Source organism: Gymnoscopelus microlampas (genome assembly GCF_963454915.1).
Source record: "Gymnoscopelus microlampas genome assembly, chromosome: 3".
NCBI lineage: Eukaryota > Metazoa > Chordata > Actinopteri > Myctophiformes > Myctophidae > Gymnoscopelus > Gymnoscopelus microlampas.
Genome location: NC_139940.1, coordinates 55,990,828 through 56,016,597, shown reverse-complemented (window position 1 = coordinate 56,016,597; position 25,770 = coordinate 55,990,828). Strand labels below are relative to the sequence as shown.

General features: G+C 42.3%; 1 protein-coding gene and 1 pseudogene across 5 annotated transcripts in view; both read right to left on the bottom strand.

Annotated features, from left to right (window-relative positions):
- LOC311041932 (NACHT, LRR and PYD domains-containing protein 3-like) overlaps window positions 1-25,770 on the bottom strand; it is a 120,571-nt pseudogene that overhangs the window by 52,127 nt on the left and 42,674 nt on the right. The window lies entirely within an intron of this gene.
- LOC311042137 (uncharacterized protein) lies at window positions 1,298-10,859 on the bottom strand. Of its 4 annotated transcripts, none has more exons than XR_014600464.1 (8): window positions 10,777-10,859; window positions 4,204-4,269; window positions 3,865-4,009; window positions 3,452-3,647; window positions 3,046-3,133; window positions 2,583-2,699; window positions 1,832-1,974; window positions 1,298-1,420 (listed from the first exon to the last, which is right to left on the bottom strand). XR_014600464.1 is itself a non-coding variant. In XM_084052692.1 (8 exons), exons 4-7 carry the CDS (start codon window positions 3,540-3,542, stop codon window positions 1,832-1,834), a joined length of 354 nt encoding a protein of 117 aa, XP_083908818.1. In that variant the 5' UTR covers window positions 3,543-3,647; window positions 3,865-4,009; window positions 4,204-4,269; window positions 10,777-10,859; the 3' UTR covers window positions 1,298-1,420. The 4 variants fall into 4 exon arrangements, 2 of the variants coding, with proteins under 2 accessions (XP_083908818.1, XP_083908819.1); XR_014600465.1 differs by having other exon boundaries at window positions 1,832-1,952; window positions 3,537-3,647; XM_084052692.1 differs by having other exon boundaries at window positions 3,537-3,647.

Genomic DNA, 25,770 nt, shown 5'->3' with positions numbered 1-25,770 from the left:
TGGCTTCATTTAGAACTCCTATCACTTTACAACATTTTCTCATGCATGAGAAAAATAAAATGCATGCATTTTAGTCTACTGTCACAAAGGAGGGCTGAGGACAACCTGCCTACCAGTTATCCACTATACAATCTTTCTAAAATGACAGGAGGTTTTTAAGACTTTGCAGTTTGGGGGGTAGTTTTTTCCTTTCCCAAGCCAAGCATCACTCTTTGAATAAAGTTCAATATGTTCTTCATATCATTAGGGTACTTCAAATTGAGTGCATACGTCAGGCTAAACAGCAGGCACGGTGCTTGAGGGAGGTTATGGAAATTATCCATCACAATACCTCCTTCAAGGATGATGGCTGTTGACACTGGCTGAAGGTCGACACCATCTGAGGGAGGTGAATCTTCACTGCTCACAGTCAGCAATCCGACCGATACCTCTGCCCAGGCGTCTTCACTTTCGCTGTCACAATCCTGTACAGAACCAAACAAAAACAACATTACAACAGGGAAATGTAGACACTTCACACACATCTGCATTGAGAAGTTTTATCAACATTGGTTGGCCTACTGTTTTTGACAGTATATTACTCATGGTAAACAGCACAGTAAAATATGTATCTGAAAACATTTTAGGCTAGAAATAAGCAACTTGGTTACAAACATTCTGCATAGTGGCCATCTCTCTCTCCCTTGAGCAACGTGTGAGTGCAGGCTACAAACACACTGCACACCATGTGAGTGAGATTCCACCGTGCTATAGCCTGAAGGGATTGAACCTTCTGATTGGTTTGAATGGCCGTTTCAGACTGAAACTTCAAAATAAAATTAACGAAAATGTAATTTCACTGGACCTTTAAGGTGTAACTATGAGAACTTACCAAGACAGTGGTGTAGAAACTGCTGTGGTCATCTCCAAGCAGAAGAAGGAGGCCTCGGAGAACAAGCCTACCCAGCGCGGTCACGTCGGGTTTCTACAAGTGGATAATGAACAAATAAAGTTCAAGATCTGACCATCACAAGTTACAGTACAGTTACAGCATGAAACACCACAATATATGTTTGATGAACAGTTGCAGAGAGCAGTTGCTGATTGGAGATGTGATTTAAAAATAGTACAATCCACAGCATTTAGTTATCAACAACAATCAATAGTTAGCAATACTTTAACACTCTGTAATACAGCCGGGAAGCATAAGTACTATTTGGGGTAATAGGCTGTACATAAACTTAGTCATGATAATTACAAATATAAGAAGCATGTTGTAGACTTACCCATCAATTTGATGCACAATTCCGGATAATTTCTCTCTAATGGCACCTTTCTTGGACTTTAAGATAGTGACCAATTGTGGTGTATAGCGATCCAGAGCATCAAAGAAGTCTGTCTCTAGGTGTGTGGTGGCGATCCTGTTAAACTCAGCATAAGCCTACAACACAGCAAACCACAGAACAAAATACAGTGACTAAATACATTTGAAAAAGTGTGTAAATTAGGAAAACATTTGGTTAATTGTCATACAAATAATTATGATCAACAATGTAACCGTTTTGGCATTAAACATTGGACGAATTACATTTCGGTTCCGACTTTTAGGCTTTGTAAACAAAAAAGAAATGACTGACAATGACCGGGGCCAATAATACCATTATGTAATATGGCCAGAACAGGCCAGGCATTTAAAAATGTTGAAAAATAGTGAGAGTAGCCGACCTACATGTTCACAACACATCACTTTGCGAGATGTTGCGAGCTTGTAGATCTGCTATTTTCACTATTCTTCAATAGATAAATGTATACAGATGAACGCTTTTTCTCATAACTGTGATCAGACAATTACCTATATTAAAATTGGCTTACAGGAGATCCCCCATGCCACGCTCATGTCACCATGAGTCAGCCATAACAGGGCAGGGGTCTTCAACAGGGGGTCCGGGACTCCTAGGGGGTCTTCAGAGTTGCTACAGGGGGTCGGCCAAATCTCTGTGATAAGATCATTGTTTCTTTATACAAACCACTTGAACAATAGCATCCCTATTCTACAGACAACTTTAGCCGAAAATGGCCGATCTACGAGCTTGTAGATCGGCTATTTTCGGCAAAGAGGGGAAAAAGAGCAGACCAAGTACAGAGTGAAAGTTTACTAAGTATTGACGGTTTAAGTCGTTAAATGTCTGACAATACACATTAACATGAATCCAACATCTATGAAAAGCTTTAATCTGCAACACAATTTTATGTAATATATAGTGGGGGTCCCTTCTTCCTCTCTTTCTCAGTTAGGGGGTCCTTGGCCTGAAAAGGTTGAAGACCCCTGATTTAAGGAGTTCCAAATGCAGCTACGCCCAATTATGGAGTGTCTAACCTCAATGTGTCATCATGGAATCAGCAAACAAATTAGTCAGCTCCATATATACACCTCTTGTGTAATAAAGGTCTCCATCACCTTACATCCTGGGTTCCAAACTGCATACAGCACCAGACATTCCTCTAAAGCATATTTTCATATGTCGCCCTGATAGTTCAATTGGACAGTTAATTCCCAACTAAACTTATGTTGCTCTGTTACTCGTGGGTAAAAAGGTGCTAACCTGTTCCCGGATGTCCTTGTAGGCAGATGAAGATGGGCACAGTGCGTGTTGGCAGGAAGGTAGCTGAGGGGATTCTGGTCAGGGCCCAGGCTGACTCAAACTGCATGTGTTGTGCACCTATACAAACACAGAGGAGTGATTTTACACCAATGTCACATGGTCAGAATACAAGTTTTATCTGAACACCAAGTGCTCAGTCACAGGCTGACCCGGTCAGAGAATGCTTTTCATGTCAGCTGATAGAAAACCACCCAGATATCATTATGTGAAACCCCAAAGTTGTGCCGAGGGTAACCGCCTTGGGGTCTAAGCGCTCTGCCCTTCAGCATCTCTATGACCAGAGGACAGTGAAGAAAGCAGGAAAGAATCCAAGAGACCCAACTCATAACCTCAGCACCTGCTAAGAAACATAGTTACAGTTCATTATTGTTTATTTAACCATTATGTTAAATGAAACCCCCACCTGAAGTGTGCAGTTCTTCCTCTTGAGGAATCCCACAAATCAAATTCTCCACACCAGGTGGAGAGATTAGGAGATCGAAGGATTGGGTCTACACAGAAGAGAACATAACATTATATAAACAATTGTAAAATGAGAAAATTAAAATAAAATCACTTATGAGTCTACTTATAAGAGTGTATGCAAGCAGTAGGGTATTGTAGATAAGCTCTTTGATAAACACACCATTGTGTGACAACAGTTTGAGAAAAAAGGAGTGGACCAAGTAGAACCCTGTGGACTCCTGTCTACAAAGTATATATTGTAGGGTCTAGGTGGTTAAACATAAACTTGTAGTGCATTGCAGAGTATCAGTCAAATAGAGTATCATTCAAATAGGCAAAACTGCAATAGCAAAATAATGTATTACCATGCCAGGATTGTCTACAAGCCTAGGGAACTATACGCCAATATTTCCGGTAGGCCTTTAGTTCCATTGCTGCGAATCCACTTGCCTCCATGTAGAGATGTTTGATTCATGTAGTCCTCAACCTGGGACACTGGACACCTACTGACCTTCATCCATTCAACCATTTCAATAAGTTTTTCAGGAGGCACATCAGATTCTGTTGAATGATAAGTACAGATTCATTATAGCTGATTTCAAGTATTTGAGGTTCTGGCCTACTTGGAGTGTGTGAAAAGTCGCCAATCGGTCCAGCGGTGCCTGAGACTAGTTTTTAGAAGATGATGGACAGAAGAGTCATGGGACCGCAAATATAATCCCTTGCATCTGTCCAATCTAGCCTGGTGGGGATAATTAACATTGGTTATTAGTATTACCTGGTGTACTAGGGACGGTCTGTTCCTCTGGTTCTTGGTGGTGTGGTCGTTTCAGCCTTCTCATGCGCTTCCTGGTGTTCCTCAATCGCTCCTCCAGGAAGTCTGTAGCAGGTTTTTTTCCCCGGCCAGGTGTGTACCAAGCTGCCTGTAAAAGAGACAATTAGGTTCAGCTTAAATTTGCCTGGCGTAAACCATGAAGATGGTTACATGGGATTTTAAGGAGCAATCCAAAAATGTGCGTGTGACTGTGCACTAGGAAAAACTTTGAGCACATTTCTTTTAGGTGTGTGTGTGTGTATGGAGTGTTCTCCTTTATGTGTTGATTGATTGATGACTTACATAGCCACTGCCAACTGTAGTACCATCCAAATTAAGGCAAGGGCTTTCTTGGTGACATTAGATGGCCTGTTAAATAGACGGTAGAAGTTTGTCAAAGAACGATGAAATGAGACAGTAATCATTGTTACAAATATATGACGATTCAAATCCCTGAATTGAACACTGAATGGTTATGCGCTTTTTAAGTGCATTCGATTCTGTGTCATTTTTAGATTTGACCTAAAAAGCATTATTTTACACTTTGGCTACTCAAAAACAGCAGATATACAAGCTCATAGCGTGGCACCGAGTGCTGCGCTACGAGCTTGTAGATCTGTTATTTTAGAAAAATCTTAAAAATGTGTGCAAATCTTTGAATTTTTAAAGAACATTTGTAACTCAAATCTTTGTTTCTGGGGGTCCCTAGAACAAAATATTTTGAGATGAGGGTCTGTGGCCAAATACATATACATTTTGGGGTCCTTGACATGAAAAAGTTTGAGAACCACTGACATAATAACACAAGTTAAAAACAAATACATTTAGAAGACATTTTGTAGAATCGGCCTCAGGTCTTAATGGGTTAATTGAAGGTGTGTGATAACCAGTTCTTCTGATGAACTTGGCAAAGTGTTTCACAATGCATACCGATTAATGAACTCATGTTATACAAATGAAATCAGTGGTTCTCAAACATGTTCATGTCAAGGACCCCCTAATTAGTATGTACTTTTCATTTCATTTCATTTCATTTATTTTGTTTCGCACATGGTATTGTATTACAGTACATATAGTTCATTTCATAGGATATTCATTCATTAAATCCAATACATCCATGAGCGAAAAGGAACAGGCAGAAGAATAAATTCTTATTGATGCCTGACCCCATGCTGTTTTAAAAAAAAAGATATACTTGATGATCGGTGCATTACAACCAGTACTTGCACTAAATGCAAGTTTAAACAAAACAAGCAAAACAAACAAAAAAAAGCAAAACAAGCAACAAAATTGAGCAACAAATGATTAAACTTATATAGTAAACAACTCCAAAGTCCAATCCTTTCTTATTTATCTTCTCCATACTGTCTAATAATTAAGTTTTTATACAATTTTTTAAATTGATAAATATTTGTACAACCTTTTAAGTCATTGTGGAGAGAATTCCACATTCTGACTCCTATGACTGAAGGACACATCTGCCTCTGAGTGGTCCGTGCAAACTGATGTTTAAAGTCAAATTTCCTCCTACTGTCCCCACTTTCTGAACAACATTCAAACAGCTTTTGCAAATTAACTGGCAACGTTTTGATTTTTGCCCTAAACATGATTAATAAAGTCTGTAACTTCACTATCTCTTCAAGTTTCAATACTCTTGAATGTGTAAATAGACTGTTTGTGTGTTCTCTATAATTGACATTATGCATGATTCGTACTGCTCTCTTCTGAAGTATGTATAAAGGTTTTATGGTAGTCACATAAGTATTTCCCCATACTTCAGCACAATAACTAAGGTATGGCAAAACAAGTGAGCAATACAGTATTCTCATTGCCTCATAATCTAACACATGTCTTACCTTATTTAAAACAAAAATGCTCTTTGAAATCTTTTTTCTAACATGTGCTATGTGGGGTTTCCATGATAATTTGTCGTCCATTAATACACCCAAAAATCTAAATTCTGTTACTCTTTCAATGGTCACTCCATCTATAGTTATTTTCACCTCATCATCCTTATCCCGATTACCAAAAATCATAAACTTAGTTTTTTCCAAATTTAACGATAACTTATTTTCATCAAACCACTTTTTTAGTTTAGTCATTTCATGTACAATACTTTCCGTTAACGCTTTCAAATCATAACCTGAACAATGAAAATTTGTGTCATCTGCAAACAATACAAACTGTAATAATTTTGACACATCACAAATGTCATTAATGTACAAATTAAATAGTTTTGGACCTAAAACGGAACCTTGGGGGACTCCACATTTAATATTCATACATTCAGATGAGTTACCAGCACATTGCACATACTGTTGTCTATTATCTAAATAGCTTCTCATCCATTCTAGCACTATTCCTCTCACGCCATATGTATGTAGCTTAGAAATCAAAATAGAATGATCCAAGGTATCAAAAGCCTTCTTCAAGTCGATAAAAACCCCTATTGTATATTTATTTGTATGTGTTGCTGTTGTTATATCTTCAATTATGTTCATTAGAGCAGTTGCTGTTGACCTATTTTGCCTAAAGCCGTATTGGTTTTCGTTCAACAATTGATGCTTTTCAATGAAACAATCACATTTTTGTGCAAAGAGTTTTTCAAGCACTTTGGAAAATTGTGAAAGCAATGACACTGGCCTGTAGTTATTGAAGCTGTATTTGTCTCCTGTTTTGAAAAGTGGAATAACTTTTGCAACCTTCATTCTATCTGGAAAAATACCTGTATGAAAAGAGAGATTAAAAATATAACAGAGGGGTTTGATTATACAATCAATCGTCTTTTTCACTATAACCATGTCTAACCCATCACAATCAGTGGATGTCTTGTTTTTAGACTTTGTGACAATAGATAATATTTCTTTTTCACTAACATTTCCCATGAACATTGACTGCAGCACTTTGCTGTCTCCTCTCCATCCACCTTGCATCGGTTCATCATGTCTTTCAATTAAATCTGCCAGCTTTGGTCCAATATTTACAAAAAAAGAGTTAAATTCGTTTGCCACCTCATTCACATCTTTTATTATTTTATTATTATTAATGAAATGGCTAGGTAGATTTGTGGATGCAGATTTATTACCCATTACTTTATTTAAAATTTTCCAGGTGCCTTTGATGTTATTTTTATTTTCATCCAACAATTTATTATAATATTCTTTCTTGGCTTGTCTCAAAATTAATACCAACTTATTCTTATACATTTTATATTTAGTCTCAGCAATCTTTGTTCTATATTTTATAAAATCTCTGTATAATTTGTTTTTTTTCTTACATGCATTCTCTAGGCCCTTTGTTATCCAAGGTTTTCTATTGCTATTTATTTTTTGACGATATAATACTAATGGACAGTGTTTTTCATACAACGCCAAATAGATATTTAAAAAAGCCTGATATGCAGCATTTACTTCATTCACATATACCCCATTCCAGTCTTCATTCAGTAGATCATCCCTGAACCTGTCTATTTCATCATCCTTTCTTATTCTAATATATCTATCCACATTTTCCTCCTTCTTTCTCTTCATTTGACAGTCAAACGTTATAAAAATAGGTAAATGGTCACTTATATCATTTATCACTAGTCCACTTATTGTGTTGTTCTCCAAGCTGTTAGTAAAAATATGATCAATTAATGTAGCAGAGGTTTCAGTAATTCTACTGGGCTTAGTGATCAACGGGTATAGCCCTCTTCCATACAATAACTCCAGAAACTCTGTTGATGCCTTATGACTGGATGTTTTTAAAAGGTCTATATTACAGTCACCACAGAGAAAAAATGTTTTGTTTTCATTTACCTTACTCAATATATCTTCTAATGTGTCTGTAAATGTTTCTATCATTGACCCAGGTTTCCTATATATACAAGTGACAATAATATTTCTCCTTCTTTCCATTTCAATTTCCACCGTTACACACTCCATTAAGTCATCAATTGCCACTGTCATATGTTCAACTAGTTTGCATTTCAAATCACTATGCACGAAAAGTGCCACACCTCCTGCCTTCTTATTTGATCTATTTATGTGATGTAAATCATACCCATCAATGTGGAAATCATGACCTCTTTCCTCATTTATCCAAGTCTCTGATAAGGCTATCAACTTGAATTTGCCTTTAAGAGTATTCAGAAAATCATTAATCAATGTAAAGTTTTTATAAAGGCTTCTGCAGTTGAAATGAATTAACGAAAATGTGTTACATAAATCAACATTGTTCTTGACTTGTTCCTCAGTATAATAATCACATGTTGTATTGATAGTATTAAACACATGACTTTCTGGATCGACATTTGATTCAAAATCGTGCAGTCTACAGTCCGAATCCTCCTCTACTGAGAATAAGTGTTCTTCAATTGTCTCTGTCATTTTTACATTTTAATGTCCGACTGTTTTGTTCCATATACGCGTGATACACTGTATACATAAAACGTCCGCTCATACCTTTGCAGTGCGTTTCTTACAGACCCAGGCTTACTCCCTGAGCAGGCCGTTCGCCAATCCGCTGCCAAACGGTGACGCACACCTACTGCTCCGGTTTCCACGCCGGCTGGAGAGTTTACCCTGGTGCCTTTCCAATGTACCCACACATACCGAACAGAATCAGCGACTCGGACCGCATGTCCCAGGCTAAATGTAGCCAATGTAGCCATCCCCACCTCCAAGCTGATGTATTCCATGCTGTCGTCCGTCACGGTCAATGTCATTATCATCTGTAGTTGTCCAAGTCCTTGAGGTCCTTGATCATTACGACCTTGGCCTCCTCTCCGTTGAGCTTAATCATTACTTTACAATTCCTCGTCCACGTTGCTTGAATCTTTTTTTCTTTCCTTAAGATACGAGCGTGTCTGGCAATGTCCGCGTTCTTTTTCGTGAGATGCTCATTCAGGTACACGTCGCTCCCCTTCAGTTTCTTGGCCTGCCTCAGTAGCTCAATCTTGTGTTTCCTATTCACAAATCTCACCACTATAGCAGGCTTTGAACTGCTGTTCTTTCTAGGGAGGGTGTGACAAGCAGCGATGTTTTCGCTTTGAAGAGACATTTCCTTGCTCACAAAGAACGCTATGACTTGCCGCTCGAGCGTTTGTAGTTCCTCCGCGGGGGGCTCTTCACCGGCCTCAACGTTACCACCGGTTACTGCTGCTCTCGCATAGCTCCGGTGTGTAGTTTCCAGGCCGGTTACGATCAAATCCTCCATTCTGGTGTACTGTTCCAAGTCGTCCACTCTTCTTTCTAATAATTCGATTTTCTGATCTTTCTCTTTAACCAGATTTTTTAGCTCTTCGATTTGGTCCGTCAATTTCATTAACGTGCCTTGTTGTTTGACCACCTTCTCAATCTCTAACGACAATGAGTTTAGCGTGTCTTTGATCTCCTCCAGATCTTCTTCTACTTTCCTCATTTTTGCCGCTGCCATCTTCACTCCCTTTGTTCGCTTTTGTTTTATCTAGTCGTCTTCTAGATTTACTGATAATAAGAGCGATGTCTAGCTCTTATCCCAGAAAAGTTTGGAGACGCCGCCTGGCTGTGCCTGCGTGCCGCCATCTCCACCATGATGACAACCCTCTCGTAGTCTGGCTAAGGACTCAAGATTTACAAAAGTGTTTCAAAAATATTCCACAAATGTTGTTTATACTGTTTTTTAATAGCTGATCTACACCCTCACAACGCATCACCATGCACTGTGAGCTTGTGGATCTGCCATTTTCAAATAGGCAATTTATAGGGTTTAAGTGGTTAAACTGAGTTTCATGCTATATAATCTCATTTAGCTGGGAACCACATGGAAACCCCCCAATGACCCCTGAGGGTCCCTGGAGCCCACTTTGAGAACCACTGATAAACATTACCTGCTTTTGTTAGCTACTGTCTGCAAAACAAAACTTAAGTTAAAAAACGGATTACCAAATTTGTCTGCACACTAAAATCCTCAATGTTAATTTATTCTCCTTAAGGATCCATTGGTACCATTTGTACTCTCTGTCTCTTAATTAAATTATTTTACTTTTTACTGTAGGTTAAAAACAAGATTCATATATAAAATAATAATTACAGTCAAAACAAATGTGGCCTCACCAAAGGGATATGTGGCCAACATTAGCTCTCTTTTAAGAGCTAATGTTACAACTAACAAGTTGAATCATATTTTAACGTTTTAGGATGCCTGGTCGCATTGTAACATCATCCATTTATATTAAATGGTGCAAACACATTGCTTTCTATGTAAACGCGGTTGATAAACCGTTAGTCCTGAAACATGATCATATCATGACGTTTTCTACATTTACAACCCATACATCTACATAAACGTTCAGATTTCAAATATAAAGCACTTAGCCCAGGGCCAAGGATGTTACAATTTGAATCGGGAGGGTTTAAGTATCCGTACCTCCTGTATTGTTCAATAAAAGTAATTTTAATCCGATCGGTGGCCATTTTCTCCGAGTTTTCTGTATGCTTTAAACTGCGCGACCGTCGGTTGGGAGGTGTATTACATTATACACATGCATTACAACTATGAGAAAATGGCCACCGATCGGATTAAAATATCTTTTATTCAACAATACGGAAGATGCGGGTACTTAGACACACCCGATTAAAATTGTAACATCCGTGGCCGTGCGGTAAGCACTTTATAGTTGAAGTATGAATATTTATGTTGATGTACGGGTTGAAAGTGCAAAAAACAGGTTGAAATTCCGGCCATGAGGCTCGTGAAAGGACGAGCGTCGTGTGAACCATGGCTAAAACTCGGTCGTGCACGGTTACATGAACGTGTTAGTTCATGTAACGGTTACATGAACGTGTTAGTTCATGTAACCGTGTACGACCGTGTTTGGATAACATTTTAATTCCATAAACTAATTAAACTTACCTGTTATCTAGTACAGTAAACACGAAAGCACCCCGGTTTGAAAAAGAAATCTCTCAGCCAACAGCCGTTTCCTCTGCCTTCCGGTGTTGATGATTTCAAAACTAACAAGCTCCGCCTTCAGTGTTGCCATATCCGCTTATTATAAGCGACTTTGGGCTTCTTTTTCTGTGAAGTTTTTTGGGCTTGCTTCCTTAATGTCGTTTAAACCAGTGGTGGTTCTCAAACATTTTCATGTCAAGGACCCCCAGATTAATATGTAGGCTATTATCCAATCAACGGACCCCCATCTGAACACATGTTATGCCAGGGGGGACCCCCAATACAAGATTCGTATTAAAATGTTTCAAAAATATTCCTAATTTTTCACATTTTCTTCCAGATAAGAGTTTTGTTTTAAAATAGCAGATCTACAAGCTCACAGCGCGTCGCATCGCAACCCGTTGTGAGCTTGTAGATTGGCTATTTTCAATTAGTCATAGTTGCTTCTTTTGGGCTAATTTCCATAGACCTGGTTGCTTATTTCTATCGCAAAATCTGGCAACACTGTCCGCCTTGTGCATGAAGGATGTCTGCGGTTCTCAACCTGTGGGTCGAGACCCTGACAATTTAAGTAATAATTTTAATACCTTAAAAAATAAATGAAAACAAATCAAAGAAAAAGACTGTAATACAAGTAATCAACAAACTATACTATAAACTGGTCAAACATTGGCCAAATTGTCAAATAATATAAGAAAGAGAGAAAAAAAGAAAATAGCCGATCTGCAATAAGAAGTTATAGATTTTTGAAATAGTTCAAAGTTTAGCTTTTCTCACATTTTTCTAAAATATTTTGTTTTAATTAAAAAACATGTTTTCAGACTCAGAAGAGGACGCTGAATTGAATGGGCTAGGTTTTGATTTTGTATGACCCTTAAAAAGTGGCTTAAACAAGCGTTAAAGTTTCATAAACTTGAAGCTTTTTTCACAAACATATTATTATTATTATTATTTTATTTTGACCCTTCAACCCTCTTATTTAGATGATTTAGAGTTGAATGGTAGGTTAAACAATAGTCTAGAATTGTTTAATAAGAAGTTAAAGATTTTTGAAATAGTTCAAAGTCTAGCTTTTCTCACATTTTTTAAAAATATTTTATTTTTAAATTAAAAAAAACTTTTTCAGACTTAGAAAAGGACGCTGAATCGAATGGGATAGGTCTCGATTTTCTATGACCTTGGGAAATACAAAAGCTCACCAAAAAGATTGGACGTTGACTTTTGAATAAAAAACAGATTTTGTTGAGCACAAAATCTGGAACTAATCGCTCCAGATATTTTTTAAAAATCTAAAACTTCTCTCCATCCATATTGAGAGTAAGCCGGATTTTTTGGCACCAGCCTTGATTTTTTTAGACACTGATAAAGCTCAAAGTTCAGCGAAAAGACTGCAAAGGTCAACCCTCGTTACATTTTTAGAAATTGTATTTTTCTTCGATACTCTGGCTTTAGACTAATGTGATGATGCTGATTCCAAATATGTAAGTTATATTTTTCTCGGAAAACAGGAAGTGCCTCAAAAGGCCACTTCCTGGTTGGTTTTAGGGTGTTCCAGGCCCGTGATAACCCCGATATATTTTTTTTCCAAATCTACATGTAAAATAATGCTAAAATTTGAAATCATCAAACCCTCATATCAAATCATGATTTAATTATCCCTTAATTGGCTATGGTTACGGCTTCGCTATCTCGCTCAATATCTCGAATACGATAAGGACTTAGGGTCCACTTTTTGGATATGTTGTAGAGCTGGCTGAGACGCACGTGTGGATGTCTTGTTTGTCCCGGTACGGCACTTTTTTTTTCTGACTTTGTCCTTTGGTATGGTCTTAAGGTTTAAGACTCTATGTGCCTTCCGATAGTGTAGGAGGTCAACTTAGGAGTGTCGTACCGGGACAAACAAGACATCCACGTGTGCGTCTTGGCAAGCTGTACAACATATCCGAAAGGCGGATTCGAAAAACGTATCGTATCGAGATATATTGCTTTATTGCGCATATAATAACTTGACATTGGACCCTAGCCAATTAAGGAGAACGGTAAGGCTGTGTGTTAGGGGAGTTATATGTTCGCGTTCGGGGCGACGCGCTGACCCAGAATTTGGTGTCCAATTTAGTTTTTACTCCTTTCAAACAGTTTTTCACTATTGTCTCGGCCCCTAGGGTGCGCCGAAACAATCGGACAATGGATTATCGATCAGCTCTTCAGTCATTTTGGGGCATAAACAAGAAGATGAAGGATACAATTAATAATGATGATAATAACTGATAATGATGATGATGTTCAAGTTTCTGTAATGATTTTTTTCCCATGATGCATTGCAAAATACAGTTAAACATTGTAAAATGACAGAACAGTAAATTACTGTACATTTTTACTGTAGAAATTACAGAAATGTGTTACAGTGTATACTTTGCACAGTATTTTACCATATTAAAATTAATACAGATCCCTATAATGATCCCCCTCATTATATGAATATAGGTCAAATATAGTGATAAAATATAGGTTACGTACCTTGTGTTTTCATGTGAGAAGTGACAAAAAGAAGGTATCAGAATGATTCACAAGTGGGAAAATGAATAAAGCAACATCTGGGTTAAAAATAACCCAGGCAGGTGTTCAACTGCAATTGAAGCCCTAATAACCCCTTTGATCCATCAGTTTACAGTACCCAAATAACCCATAATTATGACCCAGCCAAATTAACCCAGCAATGTGTTTATAGAAATAACCCAGCATTTTTAAGAGTGTACTAAACACAGTGCAATTAAATGTTACTGATTCTGGGCAAGTAAACAAAGATGTCTTTACTTAATAACAATAAGTAAATTGTATTTTTTAGTACACGTTACTTGATTAAACCTAGTATTGTAACAAATGAGTAAAGCTAACTTATTTATTTAAGTATAGATAGCTATTGGATTTTACAGTGTAGATTCAACATTGAATCAATGTTGGTATTTCAATAATTAAATCGGAGGAGGGGGGAGGGGGAGGAGGGGGTTGCCCCCCCTCCCCCCAACAAGAAAAAAAGAAAAGAAAACGGCAAACTGCATGGATAAAACGTTGAATCAATGTTGTCATTTCAATCATTAAATGGGGGGAGGGGGGGTGTGAGGAGGGGTGTGCCTCCCCCCTCCCCCCATCAAGAAAAAAGAAAAGAAAAAGGCAAACAGCATAGATTCAATGCTGACTCAATGTTGGCATTTCAATCATTGAATTTGCACCATAGATTAAACGCTGATTCAATGTTGGCATTTCAATCATTGAATTTGCACCATAGATAAAACGCTGATTCAATGTTGGCATTTCAATCATTGAATTTGCACCATAGATTAAACGCTGATTCAATGTTGGCATTTCAATCATTGAATTTTGCACTGCAATACAACAGTGATTCAATGTTGAAAAACCATCAGTCTTCAATCGTAACCAAAAATCAACCCTAACCACTATAATTCAACGTTGAATAACCATCTTTTGCTATCTGGGGCAGGATGGGCAGCAGGAGCCAGCAGCTGTGACAGACACCCTGCCACCAGCAGCAAAAAAAAAGGCAAATGGCTTAATTTGAAGCGGAGTCGGAGAATGTCACCAACACCGACGTGGATGAGGTCAAAATATACCTCAACCTTAACCCCAGCATGGATGATGACCGAGATGCTGTCCGGCAGGAACCAGCTAACTCCATTTTTCCGCTTTTGCATTTTTTTTCCCATAAGTCAGTGCTATTGAACACCCTTTACATCTGTGTGTTGGTAAAAAAAATATTGAACCAATGAAAAGTATTAAAAGTGCTAAAAAGTGTTTTTGACAAAAGCAGCTATGTTTGGATCCTCAAACTTTCTGCTAAACCAGTTAACTCCACCAAAGGGGGGTGGAGTTAGCTGGTTTTGCTGACTCCAGGCTCCACCCCCTTTTGACCTCCAACCTCATTGTGAGCTTGGAGGTCCATTCAGCTGTTCTTATCAGTGATGAACAAAACCTCCTAACTCCATTTTTGATTTTTTCAGTTTTGTTTTTTTCATTTCCTGAAAAATGTTGCTCAATGCACGGTCACTCCATGTGCCCCTAAATTTGCCACAGACTGTTGATCAGAGCTCTGGCTAATACTTAGGCTTCTTTCCCCGCCTTCAATGTGTCACGGTGCGAGGCAGGGAGGTGTAGGACCCAAGTGCGAGATGAGAGGCAGAGGCAATGCAGCTCGAATTAAAGTGTTTATTAACACCAGACAAAGGGAGTAGGCAGCAATCAACGTCAGGTACAGGCAAAGTCAGTCACCGGGTAATCAGACATAACAGGAAAGAGACAATACAGGAGTATGGGAAAACTAGACTGGGAAAGCTAGGGGGGAAATAACACTAGGCAACAATAAGTCAGGAGACAAAGACTAGCATAATCTCACACAACTACAATCAACGAACCAACAGGGAACTGAACCAAACACAAGACTTAAATAGACAGGGGATTAACAGGACGCAGGTGAACACAACAGACAATCAACACAGGATAGGCTAACAGGCAAGGAACACAGGTGACTAGGTTTACAATAATTACAGGGAGGTGAGACAAGACAGGAAACAGTAAACAAGGTAGACAGGAAACACTACTACAAAACAAGAGTACAGAAAACCAAGGCCAGGGCAACAGAGTTATAATACAAATGCAGTACATAATGAACAACGGCCTAAACAGGCCTAAAGAACAGCCCTTAGGAGTTCAACACCATATAAGGGCATTCAAGGTCCAAATAATAAGGTCACCGTCCACGGCCCGAGGAGCGGACCGTGACAGTACCCCCCCTCCAGGGGACGGATCCCAGACGGCCCACAAGACTACCAAACAAGGGCGGGTGGTGGTGGCCAGGAGGGGCGAGGGCCACAAGGGCAAGGAAACAAAAACAAAACTGGCAGGGGCAGTGCAAAAAATACCGGGCCAGCTGAACGGTACAGGGCAGGACGGTACCGGGCTAGGGAAGGGCAAAAAACACAGACTGGTTTGGGGCGGGGCAGGACAGAAACGCTGAACTGGGCAAAAAGGGAAAAGACAGACAGGCAACAAACAGACACTCAAACCAGACAAAGAGACATCACACAGACTAGCCAACAGGCAGGCAGCTAGCTGTAATGCCGATACAAGGACAGAGAACAAGAAAAACACTGACAGAGACAGTGGAAACGCACAATCATACACTCACACAGAAAGACAGGAGGGCAGACACACAGACAGACACACAGACAAGCAGAAAGGGAGAAGTTGAGAAAGACAGAGAGACAGACAGATTAACTGACAGACAGCCATGCAGGCGGACAAACATGAGGTTTGACACAGCAGGCGGGTAAAAGGGTCGAAAGGGAAACTGGTGGACGGGGGACTAGACAGACGGACAAGCAGCGTAGCAGACATACAGGAAGAAAGACACGCAGACAAACAGATGGGGAGAGCAGCTAATGGGCAGATGGGGGGACCAACTACACCACTGACCAAAGGACGGGGTGTTCCAGAGTGGAACTTAGGGAGTCTTGGAGACTGGAGAAAAGGGGGGCTACGCTGGGAAACAGGAGGGCTAGGTACGAAAGGGACAGAACTATGGACAGGGCTGGGAATGGGACTACCTACTATGTTAGGTCTGGGGAAGGTAGACAGAGGACACTGAGACTGGGGCACCTGAGGAGAACCGGGACCAAGTGGCTGAAGAGCAGTCTCGGGGTCCAGCGGCTGGAGTGCAAACCCAGGGTCTGGCAGCTGGAGAGGCAGCCTTGGGGCCAGCTGCTGGAGTGCAGGCCCGAGGTTCTGCTGCTGTAGTGCAAGCCCGGCCTCTGACAGCTGAGGGTCAGGCTCGGGGTCCGGCAGCATGAGTGCTAGGTCAGCCTCGGCACTGAAAACAGAGGACAGTTTGTAAAGTTCGCAAGAGTTGTCAGGAGGGAAGGCTGACAAGAGTTCAGGGGGGAAGTCGGTGGGGACAGCCGACCAGGACTCAGGTGGGGACGATGGGACGTCGGCGGGGACAGCAGACGAGGACACCGGAGGATCGTCATCAGGGACAGCCGACAAGGACACAGACGGACACCGGAGGATCGTCATCAGGGACAGCCGACAAGGACACAGACGGGACGTAGGTGTGGACAGCTGACGAGGGCGTAGAGGGCTCACACTGGTCGTTGATGTAGACGGCTGGCGAGGGCTTTGGCAGGTCGTCGGGTGACGAGGGCGCAGAGGGCACACGCCGGTCGTTGAGGTAGACGGCTGGCGAGGGCTCTGGCAGATCGTCGGGTGACGAGGACGCAGAGGGCACAGGCAGGTCGTTGACGTAGACAGCTGGTGAGGGCTCAGGCAGGTCGTCAGCAGGTACAGCCACAGTAGGTTTGGGTAGGACAGACATGGCGTCAGCGGGGATGATTGACAAGACACCAGGCAGGACAGGTGGCATGTCGGCGGGGACGGCCGACAAGGCACCGGGCAGGACATCAGTCGACGTGAATTCAGACGGGACATCAGCTGACGAGAATTCATACGGAACGTCGGCAGACGCGAATTCAGACGGAACGTCAGGTGGTGAGAATTCAGTCAGGACGGGCAAGGTATCGGCAAGGACGGCCGACCATGGTTCAGGTAGGATGTCGGCAGGAACGGCCAACACGGCATCTGGTAGGGCATCAGCGGCGTTGCACAGAAAAGGAGGCTCACCGTCGCTGGACAGCCGTGGAGCCTTACCGTCGCAGGATAACGGTGCATGCTGGTTGCCGGGCGGTGGTGCACGCCGGAAGCCGGGCGGTGGTGCACGCCGGTCGCCGGGCGGTGGTGCACATTGGTCGCTGGGCGGTGGTGCACGTTGGTCGCCGGGCGGTGGTGCCCCGTAGATGCTGGGCAGCGGAGAGCTGGGCAGCGGAGTGCTGGGCAGCGGTGAGCTGGGCAGCGGTGAGCTGGGCAGCGGAGTGCTGGGCAGCGGTGAGCTGGGCAGCGGAGTGCTGGGCAGCGGAGTGCTGGGCAGCGGAGTGCTGGGCAGCGGTGAGCTGGGCAGCGGAGAGCTGGGCAGCGGTGAGCTGGGCAGCGGAGTGCTGAGCAGCGGAGAGCTGGGCAGCGGAGGCTCCTGGATGCTGGGCAGCAGAGGCTCCTGGACGTTGGGCAGCATGGAGCATTGCCGTGAACGATGACGATGGCGCCCCCTCGCCCGGCTCCCCTTGACGATGGCCAAGCGAGACCCAGCCCAAGGGTTTAGGGCTGACACAGTCTCACCGTAGGGTGGATCGGGGAACGCAGGGTCAACGGGGGCAAGAGCAGAGCACACAGGCCGGAGGCCTACATAACCAAGGCAGACTGACTGGGGTGCAGGCTGGTGAGCAGGCTTGAGAGCAGGCTGAGGACAAGCAGGACAATGGCTAGCAGGCTGGAGAACAGGTGGAGAAGCAGGCTGAATGCTAGCAGCCCGTAGGCTTGCAGGCGCATTGGACAAAGCGGCCCACATTCCCTTAATTGTCCCCTCAAATTTATCTGCTAGCTCTGGCCTAGAATATGCCACTCGGAGGGCCTGCTTCAGACCCTCAATCTTACGTTCTGCACTGATGGAGGGATCTTGGCAATTGTTCATCGATTGAAGTGCCTTGGTGAAATCATCCACCTCTGCATCATCTGCTGGGTCCATTATGGTTGGTTCGTTCTGTCACGGTGCGAGGCAGGGAGGTGTAGGACCCAAGTGCGAGATGAGAGGCAGAGGCAATGCAGCTCGAATTAAAGTGTTTATTAACACCAGACAAAGGGAGTAGGCAGCAATCAACGTCAGGTACAGGCAAAGTCAGTCACCGGGTAATCAGACATAACAGGAAAGAGACAATACAGGAGTATGGGAAAACTAGACTGGGAAAGCTAGGGGGAAAATAACACTAGGCAACAATAAGTCAGGAGACAAAGACTAGCATAATCTCACACAACTACAATCAACGAACCAACAGGGAACTGAACCAAACACAGGACTTAAATAGACAGGGGATTAACAGGACGCAGGTGAACACAACAGACAATCAACACAGGATAGGCTAACAGGCAAGGAACACAGGTGACTAGGTTTACAATAATTACAGGGAGGTGAGACAAGACAGGAAACAGTAAACAAGGTAGACAGGAAACACTACTACAAAACAAGAGTACAGAAAACCAAGGCCAGGGCAACAGAGTTATAATACAAATGCAGTACATAATGAACAACGGCCTAAACAGGCCTAAAGAACAGCCCTTAGGAGTCCAACACCATATAAGGGCATTCAAGGTCCAAATAATAAGGTCACCGTCCACGGCCCGAGGAGCGGACCGTGACACAATGTACTTGCATATTGTACGGTTAATATAAAACTACATTTCCTACTACATCTTAACATTTTAGCAACAGCAGCTTTCCTTCTTTCCTTCAGTATCTATATTATTCGATTAGTCGATTACCATGATCAGTCATAACCATAAGGACTTTCCAATGCAGCTACCACTGCCAAATATGGACTGTGATGGACTGTGATATGATAGGGCCTATTTGTGAGGGCCGCGAAGCGGCCCAAACCTCTAGTTTAAATAATTATGATGTGCAGCCTTTGTGTAAAAAAAATATATAATGTGATGTATAGAAGTTTGAGGATCTCTGCCATGACCACGGTTCTGAAGAAACGATCGCCAGGCTGCATGCAGACACATCGCATGTTGAGGACGAGCCATGCATTCTGGACCACCAGCATCACCAGGCTGATGTATTTCAACTTCCTGCTGTTAGTTTATTTCTGGTGTTTGCGGCCTGCCATTTGTGTGGCCATTTTCTCTTCGTCCCGGGCCTGGCTCGCCATGTGGGCAACAGTTTTGTTGTGGTGTTTGCACCCCGCTGAGGTCAGAGTTTGGTCAAGTTTTAATTGAATCCCAACATCTCTATTCTGGCCATGTCAATAGGCCAACATTTGGCAAAAATAGGTGAACTATCTCTACTTCCCTTTGGGGTCACCACAGTCGATCATATGTTCCCAGTTCTGTCTTCTGCGTCTTCCTCTGTAACTCCTGCCACCTGCATGTCATCTCTCACCGCATCCATGAACTTCCTATTTTAGCCTTCCTCTTCTCTTTCCTGCAAGAATAGGTGAACAATCACCCAAAATAGCAGATCTACAAGCTCACAATGCGTCATCATTTTGTCAAAGAGATTTTGCATAGAGTGAAAAAAAAAGAAGGGTCCTAGTACAGAGCCGTACGTGAGGGACACCGTTCAATGAAGTATTATTGATTGATTGAATACTTTATTAACACTTTTGTTAACTGTAGGCCATAAGTAGTAGGCCTTTTAGTTTGACTGCAACTAGAAAAAACTCCTCGGAGCACAGGTGTCCGCCAGGTCAGGTAGAATCGTCCACCTGGTGGCGCTATAACAGGCCCATGTGAAAAAATTGGGGCAGAGGTTTGGAATTGGCATCCAGGGAGTGTGCGCGCAAAGTTTCGCTGCGATCAGGCCAACGGTGCCGGAGATTAGCTGTTCACAGACAGAAGGACGGACGGACAGGGTGCAAAACATACTCTCTCGTCATGCCTTCGGCCTGGCGGAGACAATAATGTAATGTTGTATGTTATATCTAATATGTTCTGTATGTTTTTTATGAATGTATTTGTTATGGGTTGATATGATTAAGCAACAACTGTGTGTGTGTGTGTGTGTGTGTGTGTGTGTGTGTGTGTGTGTGTGTGTGTGTGTGTGTGTGTGTGTGTGTGTGTGTGTGTGTGTGTGAGTGAGAGACAGAAAAAGAGATACCAGTGAACAGATACCACGGGGTCCATTTGGTTAACAGACAGGCAGAGCTAAACCACATCCAAGCTCACTTTTTCCATTCCAAATAGACATAAAACGTCTCCACACACAGCTGTTCAATAAGCTACTACATCCATGAATGTAACCAAGGCATTGTGCTGTTGGAAATGTGATTAACAAAGCAGTACAACTCATTTCAAAGCACAGTCACATAGACGGAGGGGGTGCATTTCTCCTTTCCGACATGTCGCCTTTCCGACGTTGACGAACCCTATACTTTTTCTTTTTCCTTTATTTATTCAGGGAAGCCCATTGAGAGCAAGCTCTCTTTTTCAAGGACGCCCTGATGACAGCATATAAAGTATACATATACAATGAAAAACAACAACAAACATTTGAATCATATTACAGTGTCACAGATGCAAGTAAACATAGAGTTACATGAAGCAGGTGCAATCACTGTGTAGTGCGCCATCGAGAAGCACCCTAAATGTCTCAATTGAGATCAATCGCTCCAGTTTCAGAGAATCCTGAAGTTTGTTCCATTTGTGTGGAGCATAATACATGAAAGCAGTCTTTCCTTGTTCACTGCTCTTACGCGGAATGGTGTATCTAATGTGGGATTGTGAACGTGTTGAATGACCTGTAACCTTAGGTTCCAGAAGTGAGGATAGGTACAAAGGAAGCTTACCACATAAGGCCTTATAAATAAATAAAATACAATGTTGCTCTCTACGCACAGTGAGAGATGGCCAACCCACTTTATCATATAAAATACAGTGATGGGTGAGATAATCATCGCCAGTAATAAAACGCAGGGCACTGTGGTAGACTGCATCAAGAGGCTTCAGTGTGGAGGTTGAAGCATGCATATACAATATATCCCCATAGTCAAAAACAGACATTATTACAGATTGAATTAAAGTCTTTCTGCTGGAAAAGGAAAAACAGGACCTGTTTCTATAGAGGAAACCTATTTGTCCTCTTAGTTTTTTGATTAGGTTCTCGATATGAACCTTAAATGAGAGCTTGGCATCTAGCCAGATGCCCAGGTACTTATAAGAAGTGACCAGCTCAATTAGTTCACCTTTCAGAGTATAAATACCGGTAAAGGGATTTAAATCTGGAGACCTAGTAAAAACCATGAATTTTGTTTTATTGGAGTTTAAGACAAGCTTGAGGTCAATTAGAGCCCGTTGAAACCTATTGAAGGCGGTCTGTAAATTTGCAGTGGCCACTTCCAATGTTGGGCCAATACTGTATAAAATGGTGTCATCTGCATAGAAATGGACATCCCAGTGCGGAGAAGGGAGTGCAATGTTATTTACATACAGAGTGAATAAAAGGGGGCCCAAAATTGAACCCTGCGGGACCCCTTTCCCAATTGCCAAAGAACTGGAACTGAAACCATCTGCAAGAACAGCTTGAGTTCTACCCGTTAAATAGTTAAACCATCTGATAGAGCAATTATCCAAGCCAATGGAGGTTAGCTTCTGTAATAAAATATAATGGTCCACAGTGTCAAACGCTTTAGAAAGATCAATAAAAATGGCTGTACAGTGATGGTGATTATCTAGAGCAGTTAGTATGTTATTTGTAACCAGTGTTGTAGCTGTAACCGTACTATGACCTGGTCTGAATCCTGACTGTTGGGGTTGGAGTATGTTATGTGTATTTAGAAAAGAACGTAATTGGGAACTTACTAGGGATTCAAGGATCTTGGCTAGACAGCACAATTTTGAAATTGGGCGGTAATTATTTAAATCAGCTTGATCACCACCTTTATGAAGTGGGATAACCTGAGCTTCTTTCCAGACTGTGGGAATAGCGCCTAAGGTAAGTGATAAATTAAAAATGTGGACAAGTGGTGCAGCAATTATAAAAGCACTAAGACGCAGTAGATAAGGGTTAAAATCATCTGCACCCTTTGACTTCTTAATGCATATTTGTGAAAGTGCAGTTAAAACTTCTGAGTGTGTCACTGGTCTAAATGAAAAGCTGGGAGGGGACAAATTGAGTGAGCTGTCAGTGACTAAATCCCTGCCCTGATCTGATGGTGCCAGGCTGACAGTTTGCCTATCAAATAGGTTGCCAGATAATATAAAATGATGGTTAAAAGCATCACAGATATCCGGTTTATTTAAAATAACCCCACTTTCACTGTTGATCTGTGTCGGGAGAGAGGAGGCCGGCCTCGCTTTTAATGATTTTACGACCTTCCAGAAACTAGCCGCATTACCTTGTGCCTTGTCAAAACTAGCTAAATAAAAATCTGATTTGGCCTTTCTGATCATACTGATACCTTTGTTTCTCAAAATTCTGAATGATAACCAGTCAGCTGGTTCGCCCGAATTTCTGGCCTTTGACCAGGCCACGTCTCTGTGGCGGAGGGCCTCTTTGAGATCCGCTGAGAACCAGGGACTTGATCGATCCTTCACTCTAAGGTTCTTGTAGGGGGCATGTTTCTCAGTCACAGAATTAAAAATAGTAGAGAATAAATTAAGAGCTAAATCAGGGTCTTGAGATAAAATTATACTGTCCAAATCAGAATAAAATAAATCATGTAAAAAACTCTGTTCTGTAAAAGATTTAAAATTACGTTTATTAATCATCCGCCCCTTAGTTTTATCCGCTTTAGCAACCCTAACACAAACTATGGGGCAATGGTCACTTACACCTTGAGCCAAAAAAAATACCTAACCCTAACCCTAACCCTAACCGCACGCGGAAGCCACTAGTCGGAGTGGTGAGATGTCGGAATGGAGAGTGAACACCAGACGGAGGCTAACATGCTAATGGAGGCTACATTAGCCATTTCATTCATACGAGCAACCAATAAAACCTTACAACATAGTGCCTATAAAACTCAGGCTATATGTTTTTAGAAATAGAGATGGATAGATTCAATTTCTTTTAATATTTCTTTGAAAATAGTTGATCTACAGGCTCACAACAACTGAGCCTGTAGATATATAAAAAAAGATGGCTGACGCTGATGTGGAAGCTGGGGTGCTCCTTCCATTCCGACATCTCACCACTCCGACTAGTGGCTTCCGCGTGCGGTTAAGATTAGGGTTAGGGTTAGGTATAGGGTTAGTCAACGTCGGAAAGGCGACATGTCGGAAAGGAGAAATGCACCCGTGGAAGCTGCACGCCGTGGAGCTGCTCCTACTTTCAGTAGATCTCGCATAAAACCTGTGGTTTATAACACCACTGATGGCAAGATAATTGTGGAGGATGAGTTGTTGAACTTCCTTGCAGTTAAAATCAAGACATTAAGCCAGGACGAGATTGTTTTATTGGCTACAAACAATTTTGGATCCGAGAGCATTGAGGCCTCGAAGAAGGTTCTGTTTGAGTTCTGCCCATCTTCTCAGCGGAACATAACACATAAAGGGCCACAAAAAGCTGCAAACAACATCAAAAGTTGCCTAAAAGTGCTGAATGAATGTGGGGACAATACTCCGCGATTTGTCTCGCACTATTTGGACGAGCTGCCGCCGGTGTCATATGACAGCCTGGATGTCTCAAGCCTGCTTGGGAGGCTGCAGAAGACATACGACGAAGTCTGCTCGTTGAAACATACAATGCAGCTTCAGGCTAATCTAACTGAGGAGTTTCGTTCGATTGCTGTGGACACTAATCGCCGACTATCTGCACTCGAGCGTCAGGGACTGAGTGAGCCGGTGATCGCTGAGAATGGTGCTGGGGACTCGGTGTCTGCTGGTGTCTACAGTGCATGGAGCCTCGGAGAGAGGGAGCCCAAGGGAGGGCGAGCTATCAGTGAGGAGTCACCGGAGATCAGCGTCTCCAGCGAGCTGCGGCGACGCGGCTGTGACGTCGGGCCGCTCACCCTTGGATGTGGGGAGGGCGGAGGTGGCGCTGGAGTTGTCTCCCGGAGGTATGGCCGCCATGTCTCGTTCCCCTGGATGGAACGTGGTGGTGAAGAAGGGCCGACCTGTGCACGGGTCGGCGAAAGCTGCTGCCCAGGCGGGACCGCGAGCCGTGGCTAACGGTCGGAAGAGGAGAGCAGTCCGTGCTGCGCCGATCGTGGGTACTGGAGTTCAGTCTGGAATTCAAACTGTCAAAACTAAATTGGTGAGTGTTTTTGCCTCCAAATTCTCTCCTGAACTAGACGCTGAAACACTGACTCGGTATCTCAAAGAGAAACTTGGCCGTGAGGTAAAATGCCAAAAGATTGACACAGTACAAAGCAGATTCGGATCATTTAAAGTGTCTGCTGAATGCAACGAAGTGGATGAAATGTACAAACCGGAGCTTTGGCCGGACGGAGCGCTAGTGAGGCGCTATTACGAGCCGCGCAGGGAAGGTGTTGCGGGGGTAAACACTGCTGCGATTTTGAGCGGAATACGCGTCCTGGCAGGTGCCGTGGGCGCAAAGTAACATGTTTTTTAGATGGAAATAAAACTTGTGTCATACAACTGCCGTGGCCTGCGTTTAGGCCAGAGCGCAGGGGATAAAGCTCGCCGTATGGTTGTTGACACTCTTTTAGACAAGTGTGATATACTGTGTATACAAGAGACATTTTTAGCCAAACAAGACCTCGACAAATTAAATTGTTTTAATCATAACTTCCATGGGGCTGGGGAGTCTACAACAGACCTCTCTATGGGAATAGTCCGAGGGAGGATACCTGGGGGTGTTGCTATTCTGTGGAACAAGAAGCTTGACTCACTGATAAAAGTGATCAGACTTGGCGTGGACTGGTGTATTGCTATACATTTTATCCACAATGATAAAGATTTTGTAATCCTCAATGTGTATACACCCTATGAATGTCGGGAGAATGAAGATGAGTATTTGCATAGACTTGCATTTATTAATTATTTTATTCAGGATAACTCGTCATCTAATGTGTATGTTATTGGAGATATGAATGCAGACATTACTGATAGCAGGTCTATGTTTGCATCCCATTTGATTCAATGTTGTGAGGATAATAAACTTATATTGTCAACCAAAAGGTATCTGCCTGCAAATAGTTATACATACATCAGTGAGGCTTGGCATACTACATCATGGCTGGACCATTGCATCAGCACTGCTGATGCACATGCTTCCTTGGGGAGTATGGATATCTTGTATGGCATAGCAACAACTGACCATATTCCCTTTTTAATGTCAATCAAAGTTGAACAATTACCTGGTGTGTCAAGCGTTGA

Coding starts and splice junctions, on each gene's coding strand:
- LOC311042137 (XM_084052692.1), bottom strand. Junction 2,700..3,045: donor GGAAGAACTGCACACTTCAG/GTGGGGGTTTCA, acceptor GTGTTTGTATAG/GTGCACAACACATGCAGTTT. Junction 1,975..2,582: donor ACAAGGACATCCGGGAACAG/GTTAGCACCTTT, acceptor ATCTTATCACAG/AGATTTGGCCGACCCCCTGT.